The sequence below is a fragment of the Candoia aspera genome, chromosome 1, assembly GCF_035149785.1.
Source record: "Candoia aspera isolate rCanAsp1 chromosome 1, rCanAsp1.hap2, whole genome shotgun sequence".
NCBI classification, from domain to species: Eukaryota; Metazoa; Chordata; class Lepidosauria; order Squamata; family Boidae; genus Candoia; species Candoia aspera.
The window spans coordinates 281,465,725-281,488,051 of record NC_086153.1 but is presented as its reverse complement, the minus strand read 5'-3'; the positions used below and the strand labels follow the sequence as shown (position 1 = coordinate 281,488,051).

Below are 22,327 nucleotides of genomic sequence, written 5' to 3'. Positions count from 1 at the left end.
GTTCAGGTTGCAGAAGGAATAAAGCAGTGTTGAAGAATTATTGTAAAATGTTCCTGCAAGTATGTGACACAACAATGGAATATGTAAGCAGCACAACATCAGTCTTAAAACTGGGGGCATCCAAAGACATATGCTTTAGCCTTCTGTGAAAGTGCATTCACTGTGTTTTGCTCAAACCGTTTCCTTTCCAAGAGAGAGCTTGGGGAAGACTAATGCTGTATAGTTAGAGCAGAATCCAACTGTGGATGGTTTGGCTGAGGTTTTCTGAAATCATACAGCCTCCTCTTGGGGGAACAAAAAATAAGTCTGGAAGCACCTTTTCTGACTACAAATGTTATTAAAAGGCACATGCATATCATTTCATCAGATGCATGGAAATGGTTCTTCCAGTGGTAAGGTAAAGAGGACACAGAGAAAGATCAAGAGATAAAAGATATACACCTTTGAATTAGAAATCTGGGACTGTTTCTAAGAGTACCATGGACTGCAAGAAGAACCAGTCTGGGTCCAAATAAAGACTTGCTTCCGAGTTGTTGATCAGCAAGCAGAAATTCACATACAAGGAGATATGGATTTGAAAAACTGTGTTTGGCAAGGATAAGTGAAGGTGGATAGATGTGATCACAAAGCTACAACTTACTGAAGGCAGGTCAAGATGGTGAGCACATGAAATCATCAGGGGTTGAGCCCAATGCTGCCTACAGTCCATCAGAGCTGGGTGGCTATAACAATTTTGAATAAATTAAATAAATTTTTAAATATCTTGATGGTACCCACAGTATGAATGTTATCTCTCTATGAGTATTTGCTTGGCAGGTGTAAAACAAGTGATTTTTTGCTTTACACCTGCCCCCTTTTTGCGGTAGATGGGTGGTAATAGAAATCTGAAAAATAAATAAATAAATAATTTTTGTACAGCTCTATACTTCAGCTTCATCTCTGATCCACTAATTCTACATAATGAAAGAAATCTGATGCTCTCCAAAAATAGTTTAAGGAGGGAGCGTTATGAGAACAAAACAACCCAGAAGATCTTTTACTTCTAACATTTTTTTTTTCATTTTAAAATTTGCTGGGCTATTGAAGACATAAAAATAGTAGACGGCAGAGGGCAAAACATTGTTACTCACACTTCACTATTTAAAAATGCCCCCTCTCAACTGCTATTCCTTTCTGTATGTCATATGTAATTAGTTTATTTATGGTACACTACAGTATCATTTGCCTCTAATAATTCTGAAGAAAACCCCCAGGCAGGGCACTTTAATGCAAACCAGGTGCTTGGACAACGTCCCCTAACCTACTGCCTTCATGGGTAGGAATTATTGGAATTACAGCACCAGTTTGGGAAGCCTGATGGACATACTAAGACACATACAATTTTGACTTATAGGGAAATATAGGTGGGTCCTTAATAAAATTAACAAGCCATAGCTGCCCATCACAAAAAAGGTAGAGAAGATCTACTTCCACCCACCCATCCCATCACTATACACAAGTTTGGGTACTGTAGTTGTGTCCCATTCATAGAGAGGAAAAGTGAGTCAAAAAAACCCTGCAGGAGTCTCTGGGCCTGGAGGCAAACCGACTTTCAGGGCTGCTTCTTCCTTCCCTGCCTTTGGTCACCGCTCTCTTTCTCTCCAGCCACGAAAGCAGCAGCCTTCCAAGGCAGCCAAAGGTGCCTGGCAGCGTCCAGCCACTCTCCCGCCCGCCCTTCGCTCCTGCCGTGCGGATCAGGCCTGTCTTTGGCAGGAAGCGGGCTTTGGAAAGCTGCACGCATTCCTGACGTGAGGGTTCTTCCTGCTCTAGCTATTCTCTCTGGAAGGGAAGCACAGCATGGCTGAGCACGAGGGGACTCTGGGACCACCACAAAGAGGGGGAGGGGGGAGGAGGAGGAGGGAGAGAAGCTCGCCCCTGCACAACCCCCCCGCCCCCCCAGATGTCTTATAAAATCGCAACGGACCATCTCCGAAGTCCTCAGAGCAAAACCGGGAGGGGCAAAAGGAGGGCCCGCGCCCTCGGGCTGAGAGTCATTCCTCTACACGGGCACCTCAGGGGCGCAAGGAAGGAAAGGCAGGAGCGTCGTCTGGGGAGCCGGCCACTCCTCCCTCTCAGAAGCTGAAAGGGCCACAACTATGGGACAAGGCGAGGGCAAACGGGGTGGGGAGGTCGCAGCGCTCCTCCAGAGCGCCGTCCAGCCTGCGCTGCTACTTTCTTGTGCCCTCCTGCTGTACTTCTGGGTGCGCAAGGGCTCCGCGGCTCCGGGCAAGCATCTCCCCGGCCCTGTCGGATGGCCGCTGCTCGGCAACGTCCTGCAGCTGGGTCGCCTGCCGCACCTCACCTTTTGCGAGCTGGCGAGGCGCTACGGCGACGTCTTCCAGCTCCGCCTGGGCTTGCGCTCCGTCGTAGTGCTCAACGGCGAGGCAACCATCCGGCAGGCGCTGGTGCAGCAGGGCGGGCCCTTCGCGGGCAGACCCGATTTCCCCTCTTTCCATATGGTCTCCGAGGGGAAGAGCTTGGCTTTCGGGCGCTACACGGAGCGCTGGCGAGCGCAGCGGCAGGTTGCGCACGCCACGCTGCGCGCCTTCTCGACGGCCAACGCGCCCAGCAAGCGGCTCTTCGAGCAGCACGTGGCGGCCGAGGCGCAGGAGCTCATCGACGAGCTTGTGAAGCTGAGTGAGGGCGGCGCTTACGCCAACCCTCTGCCGCTGCTCACCGTGGCCAACGCCAACGTGATGTGCGCCCTTTGCTTCGGGCAGCGCTACGGCCACGCCGATGGCGAGTTCCGCGCGCTGCTGGGCAGGAACGACCGCTTCGGGCAGACGGTGGCGGCTGGCAGCCTGGTGGACGTGCTGCCCTGGCTGCTGTCCTTTCCCAACCCGGTGCGCAGCGTCTTCCGCGACTTCCAGGCTATCAACCGGGAGATGTTCGAGTTCGTGCGCGCCAAGGTGGCGCAGCATCGGCTTACTTTCCAGCCCGGGGCCCCTCCCCGTCACATTAGCGACGCCATCCTGGGCCGCATGGAGCACGGCCCAGGCGGGAAAGAAGGGCCCCTCGGAGACTATGTGGAAAGTACGCTGACCGATCTCTTCGGCGCCGGTCAGGATACCACCTCCACTGCTCTAGCCTGGGTGCTACTGCTGCTTCTCAAACATCCGCGGCTGCGAGAGCAGTTGCAGGCGGACCTGGACCGCGTGGTGGGTCGCGAGCGGCTTCCGACGACCGACGATCGCGCCTCCCTGCCCCGCCTGGAAGCCTTCCTCTATGAGACGCTGCGCTACAGCAGCTTCGTTCCGGTCACCATCCCGCACGCCACCACCGCCGACGTGCTCCTGGACGGCTTCCGCATCCCCGAGGGCACCGTGGTCTTCGTCAACCAATGGTCTGTCAACCACGATCGGGTCCGCTGGAAAGACCCGCACGTTTTTGACCCGACGCGGTTCCTGGACGTCCGGCAGGAGACTCTCGACCGGGACCTCGCTTGCCGCGTCCTGATATTCTCGCTGGGCAAGAGGCGCTGCATCGGGGATCAGCTCGCGAAGCTGCAGCTCTTCCTCTTCACTGCCATCCTTTTGCACCAGTGCGACCTGACGGCCAACCCAGCCGAAAAGATCAGCATGGACTGCGAGCACGGGCTGGTTCTCAGGCCCCTGCCCTACACCTTGTCGGTGGTCAGGCGAGGCACTTCCCGGGCCGAGGACAGGAGCCGGTAGGACACCGACGTCGCCCGCCCTTCTTAGCGCCAGCGCGACCTGCCTTGCAGATCCATCTTTAACTGTGGAGCAAGCGCCGCGGCAGGTGGGACAGGCGAAGAGCTCCCTCTCCTTGACTTCCACTTCTGAAGTCAGCGTCTTTCCCTATTTCTGTGCCTTTACCAGCAGCGGGAACTCAGACATACATAGGAAGTCCTGTAGCGCAGGAAGTTTCAGTTGCTCTTGAAGGTGCAGCACCAAACTAGTCTCGTTTCCCCCTCCTCTCAATTAACTTGCAGGGCGATCAAAGCAGCTGAACCGGTGTCCCATTCTCTGTACCCTAAAAAAGCCTTCTCAATCTGGTGCCCAGTTGCTGTGCTCAACTGCAACTGCCTTATGCTCAGCCAAGGTGACCAGTTGCTAAAATATAGTAGATCGGAGAAAGTGTTGATCTGCATCTCCATCGGAATGTATCCGGTATTTTGGCTTCGCAAATTCAGTATTTTGGCTTCGCAAATTCAATACCATATATATGAGCATTGTTACCCCGTTTTAAGAGATGTCGGAAGTGCCTATTTTATTACTTTCTGCAGCAGGGCTGTTGTAGTGCTTTTTTTCCCACCATATTATTTCTGTCAGGTTGGTTGTCACCTAAGAGTCTGGTGTGTGTGTGTCTGTGAAGGGTCCTGTGATGTGATGAACTACTTCAATGGGAAGCACTTATGGTGGAAGTAACATGCAGGGAGTTTGTGGTTGACCACATTGACAATAAATGTATTTAGTTATATACATGGGCAAGAAGCCACAATTGGCAGGGATTGCTCAACCTACCTTCCTTCCTTCCTCCCTCCCTCCCTCCCTCCCCCCTTCTTTCTTTCTTTCTTTCTTTCTTTCTTTCTTTCTTTCTTTCTTTCTTTCTTTCTTTCTTTCTTTCTTTCTCTTTTTTACATACTATGATTGTGCAGTGATCCAGATTTGAAGAAGAAATGATTCAGCTGATAACTTCTTGAAGAAGCTGTGTTGTTCTTGGGCTCACATAGCAATAGAAGAAAAAAAAACCGCTTTACTTAAGGGGTCCACAGGTGGTGCTACTTACATGCCCACATCCACTTGGAATCACCTTTTCCCCTTCAAATCTGTATTTCTTTACAGACTTTGCCTAGAGAAGGTGCAGGTCTTCTTGTCACAATTTGCACACTTTTATGCCTTCATGGTGAGTAATTGTTAGATCTGGAACAGTTTTAAATTACGATGATGAAGAAAAAGCAACAGACTCCACCCAAAGAAATCAGAAGCATCTCTGCAGAGCACTTTACCTTCATGCACCGGAAGGCTGCAGAGCAAGACCTGTTTTCTGTTAACCGCTTGTACCTTGAAATGCAGCCCAGTATTACCCGATATTTAATAAACAAACTTTTATTGGAAATTAGACATCCAAGCTATTTCAACATGAAAATAGTCTCATGACACATATTTTCATTACTTCTATTCCTTATGTGTTTCTCGCTCTGAAAAATAAGTTACTATGCATTTGTGACTATCTGGCAAAAGAAAAGTTTCAGAATTCAAAGTTAGCTGCCATAATAGAGCACAACAGTACGCAGGGGGAAGGAATCAAAAGACAATTTTGAGGTGTCAGATCAGTATTAAGTAGAGGCCGTTTGGCTTTTTACACTACAACAATCCTATGCTGTGTTTTTATCTGCTGTTCTGGTTTTATGTGTGAGATGCACAGTGTTGATTTGACCTGGGTGGCATATAAGTCAAACTAATAAACAAATAAACAATCCGTCATTTCAGCCCATCCAGTAAGATGTGACAGAGTGGGCATGCTCCAAGTTCCACTGTTAACAATGTCATCTGACGGGACATGACAGGCATGTCTTCTCTGTTGTGGTTCCTGTCCTGACATCATTTAAACAGGCCTTGAAGACCTGTTTTTTCCCCTTCCAAGTACTATACTCGAAAGTATATCCTCTATGGGAATTATATTAATGAGTTGGTTTATTAATCTCTGAATTACTGCCTTTTTTTGTATTGTATTGTTTGTTTCTATCTTGTACACTACCCAGAATCACTACGAATTGAGGGACTTGTAAATTTGATTAATAAATAAATAAAGTTGTAGACAATTCTCTCTTACCCTTTCTCCCCTGACCCATCCTGCAAGCTTGGATAGGGAATAAGATAGGAAATTAAATTTATGTATTACTCCTCCTGCCCAAAATATCACACACAGTAGAGTTTTTCTTGCATGCAATCCAGCCATGTCTTCATTTCTTTTTAAGAAGATCATGTGTAGAGAGGCCTCACAGTAGGAAGAGAATCAATTTGATTTACTTTTCACCTTACTGCATGTGAGCATGGGAACTGAGGAAAGAATGTGTGTTAATTAGGTCCACTGGAGTTGGGTGGCCAATACATCTAAATAAATAAATAAATTATTCCTTGTAAAAATGCAGGGAAGAGAGTCAGACATTAAAACTAAAGTCTACAGCAGAGGGATGTTAACCAAGCTGCCATGCAGACTGATTGGTTGAAGCACGAGTAAAAACTACATCTACTTATTTGCTAGCCAAATGTTTAAGTTTTCCGTATAGCAGCATCTTTTAAACTTGAATACAAAGTAGCATTTAAAAAAACCCCCGAATCTTACAGCATTTCCTTACTCTGCATGAAGTATTGTTTTCCTAGATGGCAGTTTCTGGCATTCTTCGTATAATAATATTCAAGTCTCAGTTACTTCACACTTTAAAAACATGTGATTAATGTCCCTGAATAAAGTTTTTTCTTTTCCACAAATATTTATATTCTTATACAGACTGGGGGAAAGGACTGTGGGTAGACATTGCCTTAGTTCATACATCATGCTCATCCATACATTGGTTTGTTTTATTTTGATTTAGCATGTTGTGAGAACCAGCTAATCATAGTTCACTCAAACTATGGTTAAACCATGGCATAATATAATGAGCAAACCCAATTACCAAGTTGAGATGCAAATGAAATAGGAATCACTTTAGAGTAGTTAGGCCATTATTTATTGTCTATCTTACTGGGACTTGGAGAATTGTTCTAGCCTGAAAGCTAACACATACACACACATACAGACTGTCACAGCCTGGTACAAGGGAACAGGAGCGGCCCCCTCCCATACAGCAACCCGTGTCAGCACCAGCATGGCATGGGAACAGGTTACGATGTTGTCCAGGAACATTGGAACAGGAACCATGACATGGACGTGTATCTACTGTTCTGCTTGCACTCATAATGTATATAGTGGTAATTCAGATTTGAGATGCTCCAAGTTCAAACTTAAGCAACCCACTGAACAACTCTAAGGAGGTTCTACTGTCTTTACTGATCTCTTAATTACATTCATTCACAGGTAAGTGAGGAAAACTAAAAGCATTTGTCGATTAGAGGACCTAGATTCTGGAATAAGCCCTAATGGTTCAAGTGAAACTTATTCAAATGGAAATGTGCAATTTGTAAATTACCAATTTACTAATTTTATTTAGCATCCGAACACAAATATTGTATTAATTCCTCTCTCTGTTTTAGAACAAGCCTTCCTAAGACAGCTTACAATAAAGCATTGAATAATATAAAACTGTAATAAAAATAACAACAGATAAAACTGTATAGATTTCCAGTAATAGAAGTCAATAAAATGCTTAACAGAATTAAAAAAAAACAAACCTCACTGAGGTTGATTTACCATTCCAGTTCTATTATTCAGAGATTACTGGTGGGAAGAGAGAAAGTAACATGGTGTAGCTTTTGGGAAGCGGTGAGCAAAGACTGGATTGAATTAGAAAGGCCCCATCGCTGTTGCGACTACTTGAAGATGCTAACAGAAAACTGCAGCAGGCTTCTGTTGTTCTCGGGAGCCAGTCCAACAACAATTCTCTGAGCAAGCATATCTGCTTAACCCTGGAATCTGTCTGCCAGTGTTCCCTTTTCAGGCCGTGGCAGAGACATTGATGCTTCCCATGGGGGTTCCTCTGCTATGCTGGTGTGTCCTGAGCCAACTCTCTGGAGCTACCACTGGAGAGAACACCTGTGCCTTTTTCACAGTTGAGAAATGAGCAATTTGAATTTAACATGTCAGAGACCTTTTTGGTGTGCAAACCATAATATGATAAAGGAATGTTGGAGTCTGGCAGCTGATGACCTCAGTCCATAAAGTGGAAAGACATTTCCTTTTAAAAGCTCAAACGGAATAGTTTTTACTTCAGATATAACATTGCAGGTGTCTAAATAAGCATAGCCTTCAAAAATACAAAAGTGTGATTCTTTCTTGAACAATATTTTACTCTGCCCTTTTCTCTTCAAATGGATCTTTCATATATTTTGCAAACATTGCTCTTTAGGAGAGTATGCCTTGCAGGGAAGTGGTTAAAATGCTTTTAAGCAAAATGATCTTGCAATTAATGTATGCAGGCAAATGCTGAAATCATCATGACTTTAACAACACATATGCCTGCCAGGCTGAAATGGGAAGAAAGAGCCTGCTTTTGCTTGGATTCCTAATTTCTGAACAGAGAAAATTCTGATGGTTTCAAAGCAAGAATAAAAGCTAAAGAAAGGAAATTTCAGCACTAAGGTTCCAGAAAAAAACCCCTGACAAGTCTTAAAAAGCTTGTAACTGCAATCTTGTTATCAGGCTATCAGTATAGAAATTATAAATGCCAATTTAGCTCATAAACCATGTGTTCTGTTATCATATCTGGCAAATAAAGCAGTGCTCACTTCTGCAAAAGCAGAACGTATGTCATCCAAATGAGATAATAAATGAATAAAAGTACAGCGGTAGGAGTGATCTGGTGGAAATTATACCTTAGGGTCTCCTAAAAGCCTCCACTCCAAAAAGCTCTTGCAGGTCTAGTCTATGCAAAGAAAATAGTGCTATTGGTCTGTGACAGCAATGAAATGTATCGTTTCAGACTGCAGGTGGACTTCTTAAAAATGCTTCCATGTGTTAAAAGTACCAGCACCAAAAGCAAATCAGAAAAGTTGGCAGGGGGATCACTGTAACTAGGATAGAAGCAATGTCGATCTCATGACTGGCTCGCTAACTCAAGCCGTATTTCCAAGATGAAAAAAAGCATGGTTTACAATGAAATCTGAATTTTTAATGTTAAGCTATTATACTGTAAACTTCCAAAATACCTTAACTTTTTTGTATCTTGAATTATAAGGAAAATGTTTGGCATAATCAACAACCAAATAGCTTGTGGTCTATGAGTTGTGCAAAAAGCTTGCAGCCCGAGCCATGGTGCACCAAGAAGCCCCTGAGCTGCAGTGTACTTTCCCCAGCCTTCCTAAACTCGCGCCATGCTGCAGCACCCCCCTCCTCCAACTCATGTGCAGCCTGCGCCAGCCCTCCCAAGCCTCCTCCACCCCCCCACAACACTCCCCATGCTCCTTACTTGGGACTCCCGCCTCTTCCTGTTTATCGACCCATGCATCTTGGGGTTACGATGGCAACCAGGATTGCTGTCGCTAAGTGATGTGGTCACGTGACATCATGCTTTATGACCACATCACTTAGCGACAGAAATTCTGGTCCCAACTGTGGTTGTAAGTTGAGGACTACCTGTATACCGAAATCAAGCCAAATGGAGGGGCTACAATAGACATTCTTTGCCTTTAAAGCAGCCATACTGCATATAACAGTATTGTTAATTATGGATACAAATAATGAGATTAGTTTTGAAATCATATTTGGTTGTTTATATACCTTAATCAAGTTATACATTCTTGTGTTGCTCAAAAGAGATTTTTTAAGAAGTCCAAAGGGAAATCAATGAAAATATTATCTTTCCTTCTTCCAATACAAATATCCTGTGATACCCTAACCCATACATTGGACCTTGGGATCCAAGCCATAATCGCATATAAAGAATGCACATACTTTAATGTCATAGATCTTACTGAAAATCAGGCAGTGTTTTTACTTTTATTTCAAATAAAGTTGAGTCAAAGTTAAAATTATTGTACAGTCAATTCATATATTAGCTTTTTTAAAGAACAAAAATACAATCAGGAATTTTTTATGGAGAATTCTTTTGCCCTCTTTAAGAGACTCAAAGTAAGTATCTCAATGTCAGTAAATCAACATGTCCTTTTCCGTTACCATTTCCCCCATGACTCTTCAGTGCCCACAGAAGGGTGGCAGTGCATTTGTAAAGTATTTCCACCCTTAATTTCATAGTTAATCAGCAAAATAAGTATATCCACCCTTAATTTCATAGTTAATCAGCAAAATAAGTATAGTTACACATGCATACTTTGAACAAAGGTTTCTCTCCTCCACAATTTAAGTTATCCCATTCAAAATTACTCTTAATTACTTAAAGCAATTTCACAGGCATCTTTGGAGGTGTGGAATACTATTCAAAACACTACTCTCAAAGCAAAGAAGCGGAAAGAACTGTAAGAGAAGGTTTCCTTGCATTAGGGACAAACAACGTAGGTAGCTTGAGCAATGTATCAAGGCTTTTTCTTCCAGCCTTCAAAACCCCTAAACTGATTCCATCTGCCAGTATCTTCTTCAAGGCAGTTATTCTTGGGGGAAAAGAATGCAATCAGTGGGCAATATTCCACCTACTACTCCTCTTGAATTTAGTCATACCAAATCTCTTCTTTTAATCAAAAATATCATCCATTCATTGTTGTCTAGATCTAGAAGCTGACACTAGGATACTATAAGGAAGACAGTTCGTACCAGCATCAAGGACTGATATATTCTAACTTCCTAACCTCAGTGCCTTTTTAATCAGGTTTATTTATTGTTGCAACAACTACTTTAGCAACCATGTTACACTACAGTATGGTTGTATGCAATTTTAAAGTATTTGTAATGCAATCCAAGAATATCCTACAGCAAAAATGCTTTCACACATTTGTCAACAAATATGGAATCATTCAAGGTCCTAATTCAGAAAAATTAATATGGAATGTGAAAAGGTGGCAAATCCAGCAAAGTATTACAATGCAGTGCAATCCTGTACATATTTACTCAGTGGCAAGTCTGAATGAGGTCTACACCTGGGTAGTATGACATAGAATTGCACGTTGATTTTGACAATGAGGCTGGTGCTAAAAGGTTATTAAAATAGGTAGCTGATGCTTTAATTAGTAGACCTAAAACATTTACACAATTTGCCACTCCAGCAATTTTCAGTGCACAAACATGCACCAGCAGACTGGTCAACTTCTTATGAAAGTCAAATATCAAGTATCTGCATGTTCACTTTGGCTACAATCTTTAAAGCAGAGAAAGGAAAAGTTAATTAAGTTTAATCACAAAACAGTCAGTTATATAAAAGTTACACACAAAGATGAAAGTCCCCTAAGTCACAGCAGAAAAAGATGTTTTGGAAATGATGGAAGTGACAAAATTACATCTCAAAACTCAATTCTAAAATATTTCCTAAATAGATGCAGCTAGGGTTCTGAGAGCAAACATTAACAAAGCTATCAACCCTGGAATGGGCTGCTTCTCTGCAAACAAGGCCACAGATTTTAAAACGAACTCTTTAGATCAGTGTTTCAGCATATTCTCACCACCTGATCATGTAACATTATAGTAATCCCTATGCAAAAAATTTGATTTTACAATCTTAGCAGCATCACATTTCTCTGTGATCTAAGCGAAATTTGGGATTTAATATGTTAGTTTGGAAGCATACTTAAGATTAAGATAGGATCTAGATGTTTCGGGGTACAAATGTGGAAAAACAGGGAAAATACAATACTTCTGGACTGAAATATTGCTTTCTCTTCCACATTATTTTGTAAAATTAAAAAAAAAAAGCAATCTAAGAGTAATGGAATATCCAGCTTTATGAAAAGGGATAAAATTCTTGTAAGTTTTCTCTGATCTCACTGTATAAAAATGTCCAACATGGCACATTGTATTAAACCTCACTGTAATAATATAGCTCTAGCTATTACGAAATGATAGTTTCAAAAGTATCTGCCAAAAATCAGAGCACACATAGAAAACAGCTATACTGCATTCTGGAAAACAGTTTGGTCTACAACAAGTAGAAACCCACTAGTAATCTAATTCCATCTCATATTCACTGATGTTATCTGTGTTACGTACATCTCTGACACAACTCAGTTTATTAATTTATAGAGTCTCTGCAAATATGTGTGGTTCTTCTCTTTCTAATATATTTTTTCAACACAATTTTCTTTCCACGCTGTACTCTAGAATAGACATAAGATAGTCAGGATTGCAGAGAATGTACTTTAAAGACAACTAGGGGGAAATGCATTGGTATGTATTTTTTAAACCCAGCAATTGAAGAAAATCCTTTTTTTTTTTTTGTTCTTAACAGTGTTCTTTCTGGCAGTGATGTTCTTTCTTTCAAAAACATATTTAGGAACTGGAAGCAGGTGCTCTGACATCTCAGACTCTGAAAATGCTGCAGATGGGTGCTGTGTGCTATTCCAAGAAAGGACAGCATACCATGTACCTTCCAAATACCTTTACGCTGTCAACTAGTAAAAATAACTATTTGGACATGAAAAAACCAATAGGTTTGCATTTCAACAGAAAATTTTCAATTATTTGTTATGGGGAAAGATAACTCTAATTTCCTGAATAGTAACCTAGTTTAATTTGCACTCTTACCCTTATATTATTAAATCACACCTAAATATGAATTTTGGCATAATTCATAGTGACAATACCTGACCATTTTGAAGAAAATGAAATAAAGTGAACAGCATCTGCAGGAGATTTTACCATTTCGCTCTCTAGACTTTTCAAATATTTGAGTCATGTGCCACATATATTTTTACACACAAAACCAACGAACATCTTAAACAGAAGACATCAGAATCTATATACTATGCAGCAAAGGCAATCAATTTGCTCAAAAGGCCATGATCGATAGGCTCGTTCCGCACTAGATAAAATTCAGACAATTTATCAACTATTTTTCATGATATTTCTTTAGACTGAAGCAGTCACCAGGGAAATTCAGAGCTATGGTACTGGGAAGAAGGGAAAAATAAAAGAATTTCCTCACCATTTTTTCTTAAGTCAACGGCATTCCAAACTGCTCTTTGCTCTCTATGAGCAAAATATAGGTATTAAAACTCAGCAGATGTTTTAAACGACATGGACAAAGCACTTAGGAGCCCTTGCAAGGACTAATTCGATCAAAAATAAAAATAAATGATAGGGATGCTATAAACAACTCTTCTTATTTTATAGTGCCATCTCGATTTCCCCAGAAATTATTTTAAATTTTTATGTACTGGAGATTTCTGGATGGGAAATATTCAAAAGATAGTATGAAAAAATACTAATGAATTTGCCAGCATCTATTCTGCAAACAGGTAAACACAGGAGTTAATTAGGATCATCTTATTTTGTGATAAGGGAGAGAGCTGAATTACATTTCTTTAAACATTTGGTATTGCCAACTACAATATTTAAGAAAGAAGTGCTGCAATAGCAGCTTTATTGTTTTCATTGTGTGGTTTGTTCGTGAAGCCCACTGAGGTTCACAGATCTTCTATACTGGAAGTTTCTTCACTGCTCATTATACGAATGGAGGATTGAAGCTTCCTTAGTCATTGGACATTGCTTGCATCTCTTCCATTTCTCTGCTGCCTTCTGCATCCTGAAGAATGGAAGAGAAACATTTATGAATCAATGCTTTGAAGTAATTTTATGAGCCATGGGATTCTGAGGATTTGACTCCTTTCTCTGGCTTCCTAGTTACACACCATGTTGAAGAGGATTTCCCAAGCTGTGCAGTGTTCCTCCCTTGGGGAGGTGCAGACAGAGTCCAGGGGAGGTGTGAGGAACTTTTTAGTTATATTGTTACAATAAATCCACTTTTTCCAAAGTTTCATTGTTCATTTGTGTTCATTTTGGTGTCTGGATTTTTAGGAGAGGTGTGTACATTAAGATTACACTGAAGGGAGGTGTGATGGCAAAAGGTTTAGGAACTCCTAATGTAGAAGAATCCTGAATGGCTGATCTACTTCTTTCCTTATCTTTTACACTATTCAGGAGAGAAGAACTCTTTCTGCCTTTGACTGAGCACATACCTAATCTAAACTTTAGATCTTGCATACTAATTAATTATAGCAAATCTTTAAGAATTTATCACATTAGATACTAGCAATTACTGATTCCAATAACAAATTTTATTCGTTATCTACCAAATTCAGTTTTTATGTTTTCATGATAAATATTTCAGAAATACACAGCAGCTTTCTTATTAGGTGTTCAGTTGCTATCTTTATTTTAATACATATGTAACAGCTTTCCCTGAAGTGCCTTGGTAATGATAGCCTGGTAATTATTGGTATAACAAGCTTCAATTAACTGCACTAAATTAAACTAATAAAATAATGCTTTCCCCTGGCTGAATCCAGCAAGTTTTTCATGAATCAGATCTTGGATTGATTTCATTGCAAATGTCCTGTTTGGAGACTAGAATTTTTAAATTTTCCCAAAACTTGATGGCGTACAGAAGCAGATCATGGAAGTTCTTCGGAAAGTGGCAGAAATGCCAAACCCATATCATGCTCAGAGGAGAGGGAAAGCTGTCCATGTGTTAATTGCCATTGCTAAGCGATTCAGTCACATGACATCACCCTTTACAATCGCATGGCTTAGCAAGCGCAATTCCTAGAATCCCCAGCCAACATGACAAGTTGGAAAAGGCTGATCTAGATGGGAAAGACAGGGATACGTAGAGTAGTATTAACATAGAGTACTCTGAGATTTTGGAGATACTGCAGAAGTGACAGGCTTGGTTATACGAGAAGAAAGACTAAATGTCACAAGCAGTCCAAAGTAGTGGGGGTGGGGGTGGGGGTGGGGCTAGAACTGCAAAGGCAGTCTATGATTCATGGAAGACCATCTCAGGAATGCTAAGATTTTGTAGGGCTCCCTCTCTCCCCATCTATGAAGAAAGACTGTCCATAAGCAGACAAATTTTGCCAACAGTGCCTTTTAGATGAAAGTGTGAAGGTCTACTGCAGCTATTCAGGACAAATAAGAACCCCTCTATAGATATTCCTGGGAAAGGTTTCAATGTACAGCATCCCATAAAACGTTGCTAGGCCTGGAGCTGGCATGCTTTGTTTTTCTCCCAAAGGGAGCAATGGGAAGAGAAAACTACAATTAAAAACAAAAATTCAGCCAAGTGGCAAATGGGGGAAGAGGCCTCCATTGACATGAGACAATCAGGCCAAAGTGCACTGCACTTTATCTGCCATTTCCTTTTCTTTCTTTTCCTCACCACCCCTCACCACAGTGGCTTGATCTGTAAACCCTTAGCTGTTTTCAAATATGAATGAAAAACACTACCTCTTTTGTGATAACTGGCAACTCTGAAGCCAGAGTCAACCAATGTGCCACTGCAGAATTATCCCCCAGCTCCTTGTAGCACTGTAAAAGGAGGAAAGGAGGAAATTAAAACAATGGGACATTTTCTTTTTTTGCAACTAATAAGAAGCACGTTTCCTTGTTTCAAACATTAACACTGTGCAAGTGAAAGAGTCATAACCTTTCCTGAGCTTTTGCTTATATTGAAGTACAGAGCAGCTAGCCAAGGCCTTTCTCTTACGCACATTTACCCCAGATATAGTCCACTGAATAGAATAAAGCATGCACAGGGGAGTGTATTGACTTTCACTGCAAGTCCAAATCTGCCACAAAGAAATTTATTTTCAATCCTTTTTAGGGCAGCTTTTCTTTATGAAACATGTCACTTCTCGATCCATATACTTTATTGCAGAGATCTCACATGGTGGATCACAGGTCCCTGGGAGGATGCAAACAAACCAGGGTGGCAGGGTGGGGGTGACTGGCAGTTTTTGCTGTATCAGCTGCACCAGAATGAGCCAGACATTAAGATGCAGCTACTGAAGCTCTCCTTTGATAGCATTTGCAGCCCTAAGTTCCTCCTGCATGTTGCCCAAGGTGATACAGTTGGGACTGAGGTACTTTTGCCTAGTCTGAACTTTGCCCTCTTTTAAGGACACCTCTTCCTTGGGGAGAAACATCATGCTAGGTGCTGGCCTTTAGTCTGCAGGCCCATTTCAGGCTGCCTAAGCATGCTGGCCTCCCATCAGGAGGCATTCTCCTCGTGCAAGAAGTGGAACAGCTCCAGTGCTCGGGCTGTTTAGAGTGGGTGTGCTGCCTCTGCACGGAGCCCAACATAGTGCTTTCCAGGAAGAAGTCCAGGAAGAGCCCTTGAAAGAGGAGGAAAGGAAGAGCAGACAAAAATGGCTTGACCCTGCTTACATCTTGCAGCAGGCATGGGCAAAGCGGTGAGTCCAGCACATCCAACTTGGGGTGTGCAAGCCTGTCATGTACATACCCGGTTGGGTCACTGCCACGCCATGCTCCCACTCTGCCTGGGTAAGTCAACAGCTGGCTTGCCCAGACAGAGCGGGAGCATGTTAGAGCACAGTCTGCTTTATTCATGAGGTAAAACCATCAACAGCAACAGTAAATGAATTCAAACCAATTATTGCTTTAGGGGGTCCCAGGACTATAATGATTGAGAACCCCCCATTGCATTGAACTGAGAATGGATAAACACACTTTTCATACATTTTTATAGAACGGAGACATTTTGAATTTCAGCTGAAGAAACAGAAATTTAAACCAGAAAATATTGGTATGGTGCTTCAGCAGTGACTTGTTTGAATTGTAGCCCACGAGTTACATGTAGGATAAAATATCAAAAGCAACTTCCAGATTTATATATGGGTCAGACTTGAATTACAAGACCAGCATTATGCCTTCAAATGTTAATATTTGGTTTTGTTCTCAAGAGGCTTATATCTGAGAATTTCAGAAATGCATAATCTCTGTTCTATCAAGAAGCTTTTCTACACTGGTCAGAATCCTGTTCAAGAAAACGGGTCCATATTCGGAATAAGTAAGGTCTCTCTGCACTTTTCTAAATATTTGACTATTTATAAACTGCCTCAAGCTGCAATTCTCATGCACTAATCACAACCCAGAATGTATCTCTGCAGTTAACATATCAATAGCCATGGATATTACAGTCTGATGTCCTCATTTACATGCCCCATTGAGTAAATACAAATAAGAGAGAATTCAATCTGACAAAACCTCTTGGGACCATATTTACTACTTGCTTGTACTATACCATCAATGGCTACAGAAGAATTTGATTAATAATAAATTGCTAAAAATATTGTATTTGTGATAATTCATCCAAAAGCTATAAAATACAAACTAGATACATACATTCCTAAACATATACATTCTACTGTCGGACCTGGAATACAACTGTATGCACATTCACTCCCCTCAGCCCAACCCACCTCACAGATTTATTACTGTGGGAAACGCAGGTGGTGGGAACACTCTGCACACTGCCTTGAGCTGTGTCCAATAAAGGCAGGATGTAACAATAACAACAGTCCCATGGTGCTCAATGGGTCTTATCTCCAATTAACTGTACAAAAGAATAATGTTAATTAAATCCCACTTTAGTTATCCGATATAACATATACAGTACAGCTAATTGGATGAAACATGCAATTAGTTGTTCCTCATTTTCTTGAAGTCAGTTAAAAACCAATTTTCTCTTTGAAATGAAAGGTGGACATGAGAACTGCAATGTACATAGATGGAAGCTTTTGAAAAAAAAAAAAAAGGAAAACATTGTAACAAACAGAAAAATGGTAATCCTGCTGATTCAAATTAAAAATAATGCTAATTCAAGCTTGGAACATCAGCAACTCATAATGTGACATTACAAATCATGTGTGTTGATTTAATCATATATGTTCATTTATATGTTGAGTTAAAGTGCAAATCATATATGTTGATTTCTTTTCAATATCTAACAGATAGACTGTATTTTTAAAATGAAAAAAATAAAAAAAATTGTATTCAATTATTGCAGAAAATGTTGAAAATTGAATTGATTAGGATTTGAGAGCACAATGATTTTACAGGGAGCTGTTATTTCCACGGTATGGAATTTATTCTCTCATACTCTCCTGGATTCTTTTCTGCTTGGTTTAGCATAAGTTATTTGGCTTTCATTTGTGAAAACTCAAACTGGATGTCTAGGGAATCTTACAATGCAAGAATTTTAACACTTGAAAAATTATTGTTCCATTTGTGCAATCAAGAATATTTCTCAAATCTTCTGTGCACATCAACTATTTATAACAAAAAATACAAGTGTCCTCTCAAATACATTTAATTCTATGAACTTCAGTAAATATGGAAAAAAATTTTTTTAAAAAAGGAGAGTTTGAGAAAAAAAAATCACTCCCCTTATGGAATAATTTTAAAAAGCAAACATGTTTATTGGATTTCCATAGCTACTGCATTCATTTTAATATGTCTTGACACTAATATCTTCTCAGGTTTTAAATTAATCTTCCTTATATCAACCATAGCCATCTTTTCCCTTTGAATATTTTAGGGGTTATTCCCCTGAATATTTTGCTACTTGTACAGGTAGTCCTCACTTAACGACCACAATTGGGACCGGCAACTCCATCACTAAGTGACACAGTCATTAAGTAACTCATCATGTCACCGTGATGGACTTATGACCTCACTTCCGCCACAGTCATTAAGTGAATCACCTGCAGTCATTAAGCAAGACATCACATGGATGCAACCTGAGATTTTACTATCATTGACTCTGCTTGTCAGAAGTTGGCTATGAAGCACACAGATGGCGATCACATGACTGCGGGATGCTGTGACAGCCGTAAACACCCACCAGTCGCAAAACTCCCAAATTTCAATCATGTGACTGTAGGGACACTGCGACAGTCATAAGTGGAAGGACCGGCCATAAAGTTACTTTTTCAATGCCCAGTCGTAACTTTGAATGGTCGCTTAACAGGGCAGTTGTTAAGCAAGGACTACCTGTATTAAGTATTTAAGCAATTTGCATTTGATTGTTACCTTTCATGCCATGGGAATAACAGCTGAACACCACTGGGACAAAGTTTGCATGAAATAAGTTTCAAGTTTAATTTTTAACAGGTCTGCTTAAACAGATATTCAGTAGTACGATTTGAAAATACCCTATCTACAATGTTACACAGCCAGAAATAGTGTGAATAATGAACCAATGGCTTACTGATAATCCTGAGTGATGCAAGTTTCTTGAGTGTAAGGCTGTTTGATGCATGTAAAGTGGAAGTACATCAACACACATTACTAGAGCAACAATAGCCAAGCAAACCTACCTTGGCAATATATATTCTTCCCACTTTTGAAAAACCGGAGCATAGGTCTTCAGCCTACAAGACAGGCAAAAAGAATATAAAGGGAGGCAAAGTCATCCTTAAAAGATACTAGGCTTTCAATACTTTTAATATACAACTCTTATGACTTAATTCTCTTTCCCAATATAAAGCACCTAACTTGAGTAGTACAGCACACATTTCAGAAGTGGAAGTCATGTAGGTCTGTTGTAGCAGAAAAGAAAGATCTTGTAAGTTTTGCATTTGTGTCATACAAACTTTGAAGTGCTACCAAACTCTATCTGGCAAAACCATATAATGAAAGAAACATCAATTAGCAACATACCAGCCGATGTACATAGAAATAGTGTTTGCTATGGACTTCCAGGGGAGGAATGGCAAACTAGCACATATCCAAATGAGCAGAGATTATGACCACAGCGAAGACTGAAGAACCGGTGAGTAGACCAGGCCTATGGAACCTCTGCAGATAAGGAAAGGATGGGAGATTACCCACATGTGAGCCAGATGGCTGCTCCTTGTGAGGAGACCTCAGGGGTTGAGTGCCAGGAGATGTAAGTATTAGCCATTGTGCTGAGTGGAGCCTTTTAAAGGACACTGGATTCACTAACCTGTCTTTTTAAACACTTTCAGAAATTACCTATTTAATCTATCTTAAGGCTAATAGAGATCTTCAGAACAACAACTTTGAAAAGCTACCTGGTGAGTTTACCTTCATTCTTGAATAAAAGAAAAATTTACTGTAAGCTTAAGAATTTAAACAGTTGGAAATAAATGGCAAAAAGCTAAATAATATTTTGATCCAAGAAAGTTATAAACGAATTAAGGGACCAGACAAAGTATTAGGACTTTTATTATAAGATTTTGGAAATAATTATATAAACAGACTTTTGTGGGAACTAAATTGTTTTGTCTATCCTAAGTCATAACAGAAATTTGAGACTTTATGATTTCAGAAATTGGACACTAGAGGGGACTAAAGATTCCAGGCAGAAAAGGAAAAAAAAGTGAAAGCTTGCTATTTGTTTTTTGTTAGTACTGGAATTTAAAAAATGACACAAAATGTTATGACATTTGAAATACTCCAGGAGATTTTTGAAGAATGGGATCAGAACTATGAGCAGCTACAATGTCAACAATGTTGTCTGCTTCTATGGCTAGACTATGACCAAAAGATGTTGCCGAAGGAATGACAGACGTGAAAGAGAATATTCTGAGAGATTTACAGGATAATGAGGTGAAACAAATTTTGTTAATATATTGTTTTCTACTACAGATTGGGGTTACTATGGTAACTAATCATTTTGGCCAAGTGCAAAGGCTGAATTCTACTGTCCCCTTTTCAGGTGTTGATTTTTGCCCCTGGGGGAAAACTTGCCCGGACTTGTTTTAGTTCCAGTTCCTGTTTCTTTTCTGTGCAGGCATGTAGAGAGTCAAGCTGCTCTCACTGAGAGCCCAAGACTTTTAAATATGTTTTGCTTTCGTTTTGCTTTCTGTAAATAAATTATTTTTATAGAAATGCCTGGTGTGTGTGACTTTTCTGATCTCTCCTGGGCCAAAGGCTTTCCCAGCAATAAACCAACAGGTTATGTGCCCAGTAAACAGGCCAGTAAGCCCAATAAAACCCAGAGAGAAAAGAGAGATCAGCTCCACACCTCATGCACAATTTAAAGGCAGGTAGCAAAGACCTGTGAAGATTTTCTTTGGAGCCACCTGGAGATTTTCCAGCAACTGCCAGTCTACAGGACAAAGAAGCCAGCTGAGGTGACTTGCAAAAGAAGGAAGAAGCCATGGCTACCTCCCAGCCCTCAGCGATGCCTCTGGAGCGCCTATCAGAGACCAAATATTTGAATTGGGCCCTGAAGATGGAGATGTATCTTCGCAGAGAGAATCTTTGGCTGCCAATTGGTGAGCAAACCCCCCAAAATCCCAGTGCTGAATGGCTGAGACAGGATGAGCGGGCTAGAGCCACCATTATCCTGGGAGTTGAGGACAATCAGCTAGTCCACGTGCGAGGCATGCAGTCTGCAAAGCAACTTTGGGACGCTTTGAGAGACTTGTATGTAAAGGCAACAGCAGGGAGTAAAGTTGTCCTGATGAAAAAGCTGTACAAAGCCTACCTTGCAGAAAAAGATAGCCTTCCAGAGCACCTGCATTATATTCAGCAGCTGTTTGTTGAGTTGCAGGAGAGAGGAATGGAATTTATACCTCTCACAAAATCCTATATCCTCCTGTCCTCACTAAATGAAACGTGGGACATGCTGATTTGTACCCTGGAGGCTATGCCTGAAGCAGACCTCACCCCATCGTATGTTACACAGCGCTTACTTGCTGAATGGGAGAAGAGAGAGGAAAGATCCCACCCCATCTCTTCTGGAAAGCTACAATACCAGAAAACAAGGGAAAAGAAGGGAAAGGAAGCTGAGGCCACAGCGCTAGCCAGCCAGCGATGCTTCACCTGTGGTTCAGCTGGACATTTGCAGAAAGACTGTGCCTTGAGACCCAAGAGTAGAAAGACAGAGAAGAAGAACACAAGGGCAACACAGAAGAAGGCTCTTCAGACAACCCAAATTGCACAGGTTGCTGAGAAGGGTAATTTTGATGTATGGGTGTTAGATTCTGGGGCCAATTGTCATTTATGTAATTGTAAAAGCTCTTTTGTGTCACTGTCTAAAACTGAAAGACAAAGCGTATCTTTGGCTGATGGGTCTGTGACCAAAATTATGGGACAAGGTGACTTGTATTTATCCTGCTTAGGAGGAACTGTAAAAGGTGTGTTGTATGTGCCAAATTTACAATCAAACCTTTTATCTGTGGCACAATTGGCTGAAACAGGGCATATCATAACATTTAAGAAAAATGGTTGTGAGATACGTAAACATGGAAAATTGTGTGCTACTGGTATATTAAAAGACTCCTTGTATATTGTGCAAAATGCAAGGAAGCCAAGCTGCAAGGCTGCAGTTGGCAACACTCCATATCATGACCAATGTGTACACCTGATGCACAGGAGATTTGGTCATGCTAATTTCAAGTATATAGCACAAATGCCACAGCTGTGTGCTGACCTAAAGATAAAACCCTGTGACAAATACTTAGATTGTGTAGTTTGCAAAGAATGCAAAACACTAAAAGCTCCTGTGAGTAAGCACAGTGACAGAGTTACAACTAGACCTTTGGAAATTGTACACTCTGACATTATTGGTCCCTTTGCTCCAAGTCTTGGACAAGCAAGGTATGCAATGACCATCATTGATGATTTCTCAAGATACACATTTATCTACATCTTAAAACATAAAGATGAGGCATTTGAGAAATTTAAAAGTTTTGTGACATGGGCAAATGGAAAATTCCCTAGGCCTGTATCT

General features: G+C 41.1%; 2 protein-coding genes across 4 annotated transcripts in view; one reads left to right on the top strand and one right to left on the bottom strand.

Annotated features, from left to right (window-relative positions):
• The first annotated feature begins 1,640 nt into the window (after positions 1 to 1,640).
• On the top strand, positions 1,641 to 5,826 carry LOC134487854 (cytochrome P450 1B1-like). Its single transcript, XM_063289950.1, has one exon. It carries the CDS (start codon positions 2,136 to 2,138, stop codon positions 3,711 to 3,713), a length of 1,578 nt encoding a protein of 525 aa, XP_063146020.1. The 5' UTR covers positions 1,641 to 2,135; the 3' UTR covers positions 3,714 to 5,826.
• A 3,817-nt stretch (positions 5,827 to 9,643) lies between these two features.
• RMDN3 (regulator of microtubule dynamics 3) overlaps positions 9,644 to 22,327 on the bottom strand; it is a 43,103-nt gene continuing 30,419 nt past the window's right edge. For all 3 annotated transcript variants that reach the window (XM_063289949.1, XM_063289947.1, XM_063289948.1), the window contains exons 11-13: positions 18,942 to 18,995; positions 15,049 to 15,129; positions 9,644 to 13,345 (exon numbers count right to left, since the gene is read on the bottom strand). In XM_063289949.1, the coding sequence (XP_063146019.1) occupies positions 13,292 to 13,345; positions 15,049 to 15,129; positions 18,942 to 18,995 (189 nt within the window). In that variant the 3' untranslated portion in view covers positions 9,644 to 13,291. The remainder of the gene's footprint in view (positions 13,346 to 15,048; positions 15,130 to 18,941; positions 18,996 to 22,327) is intronic.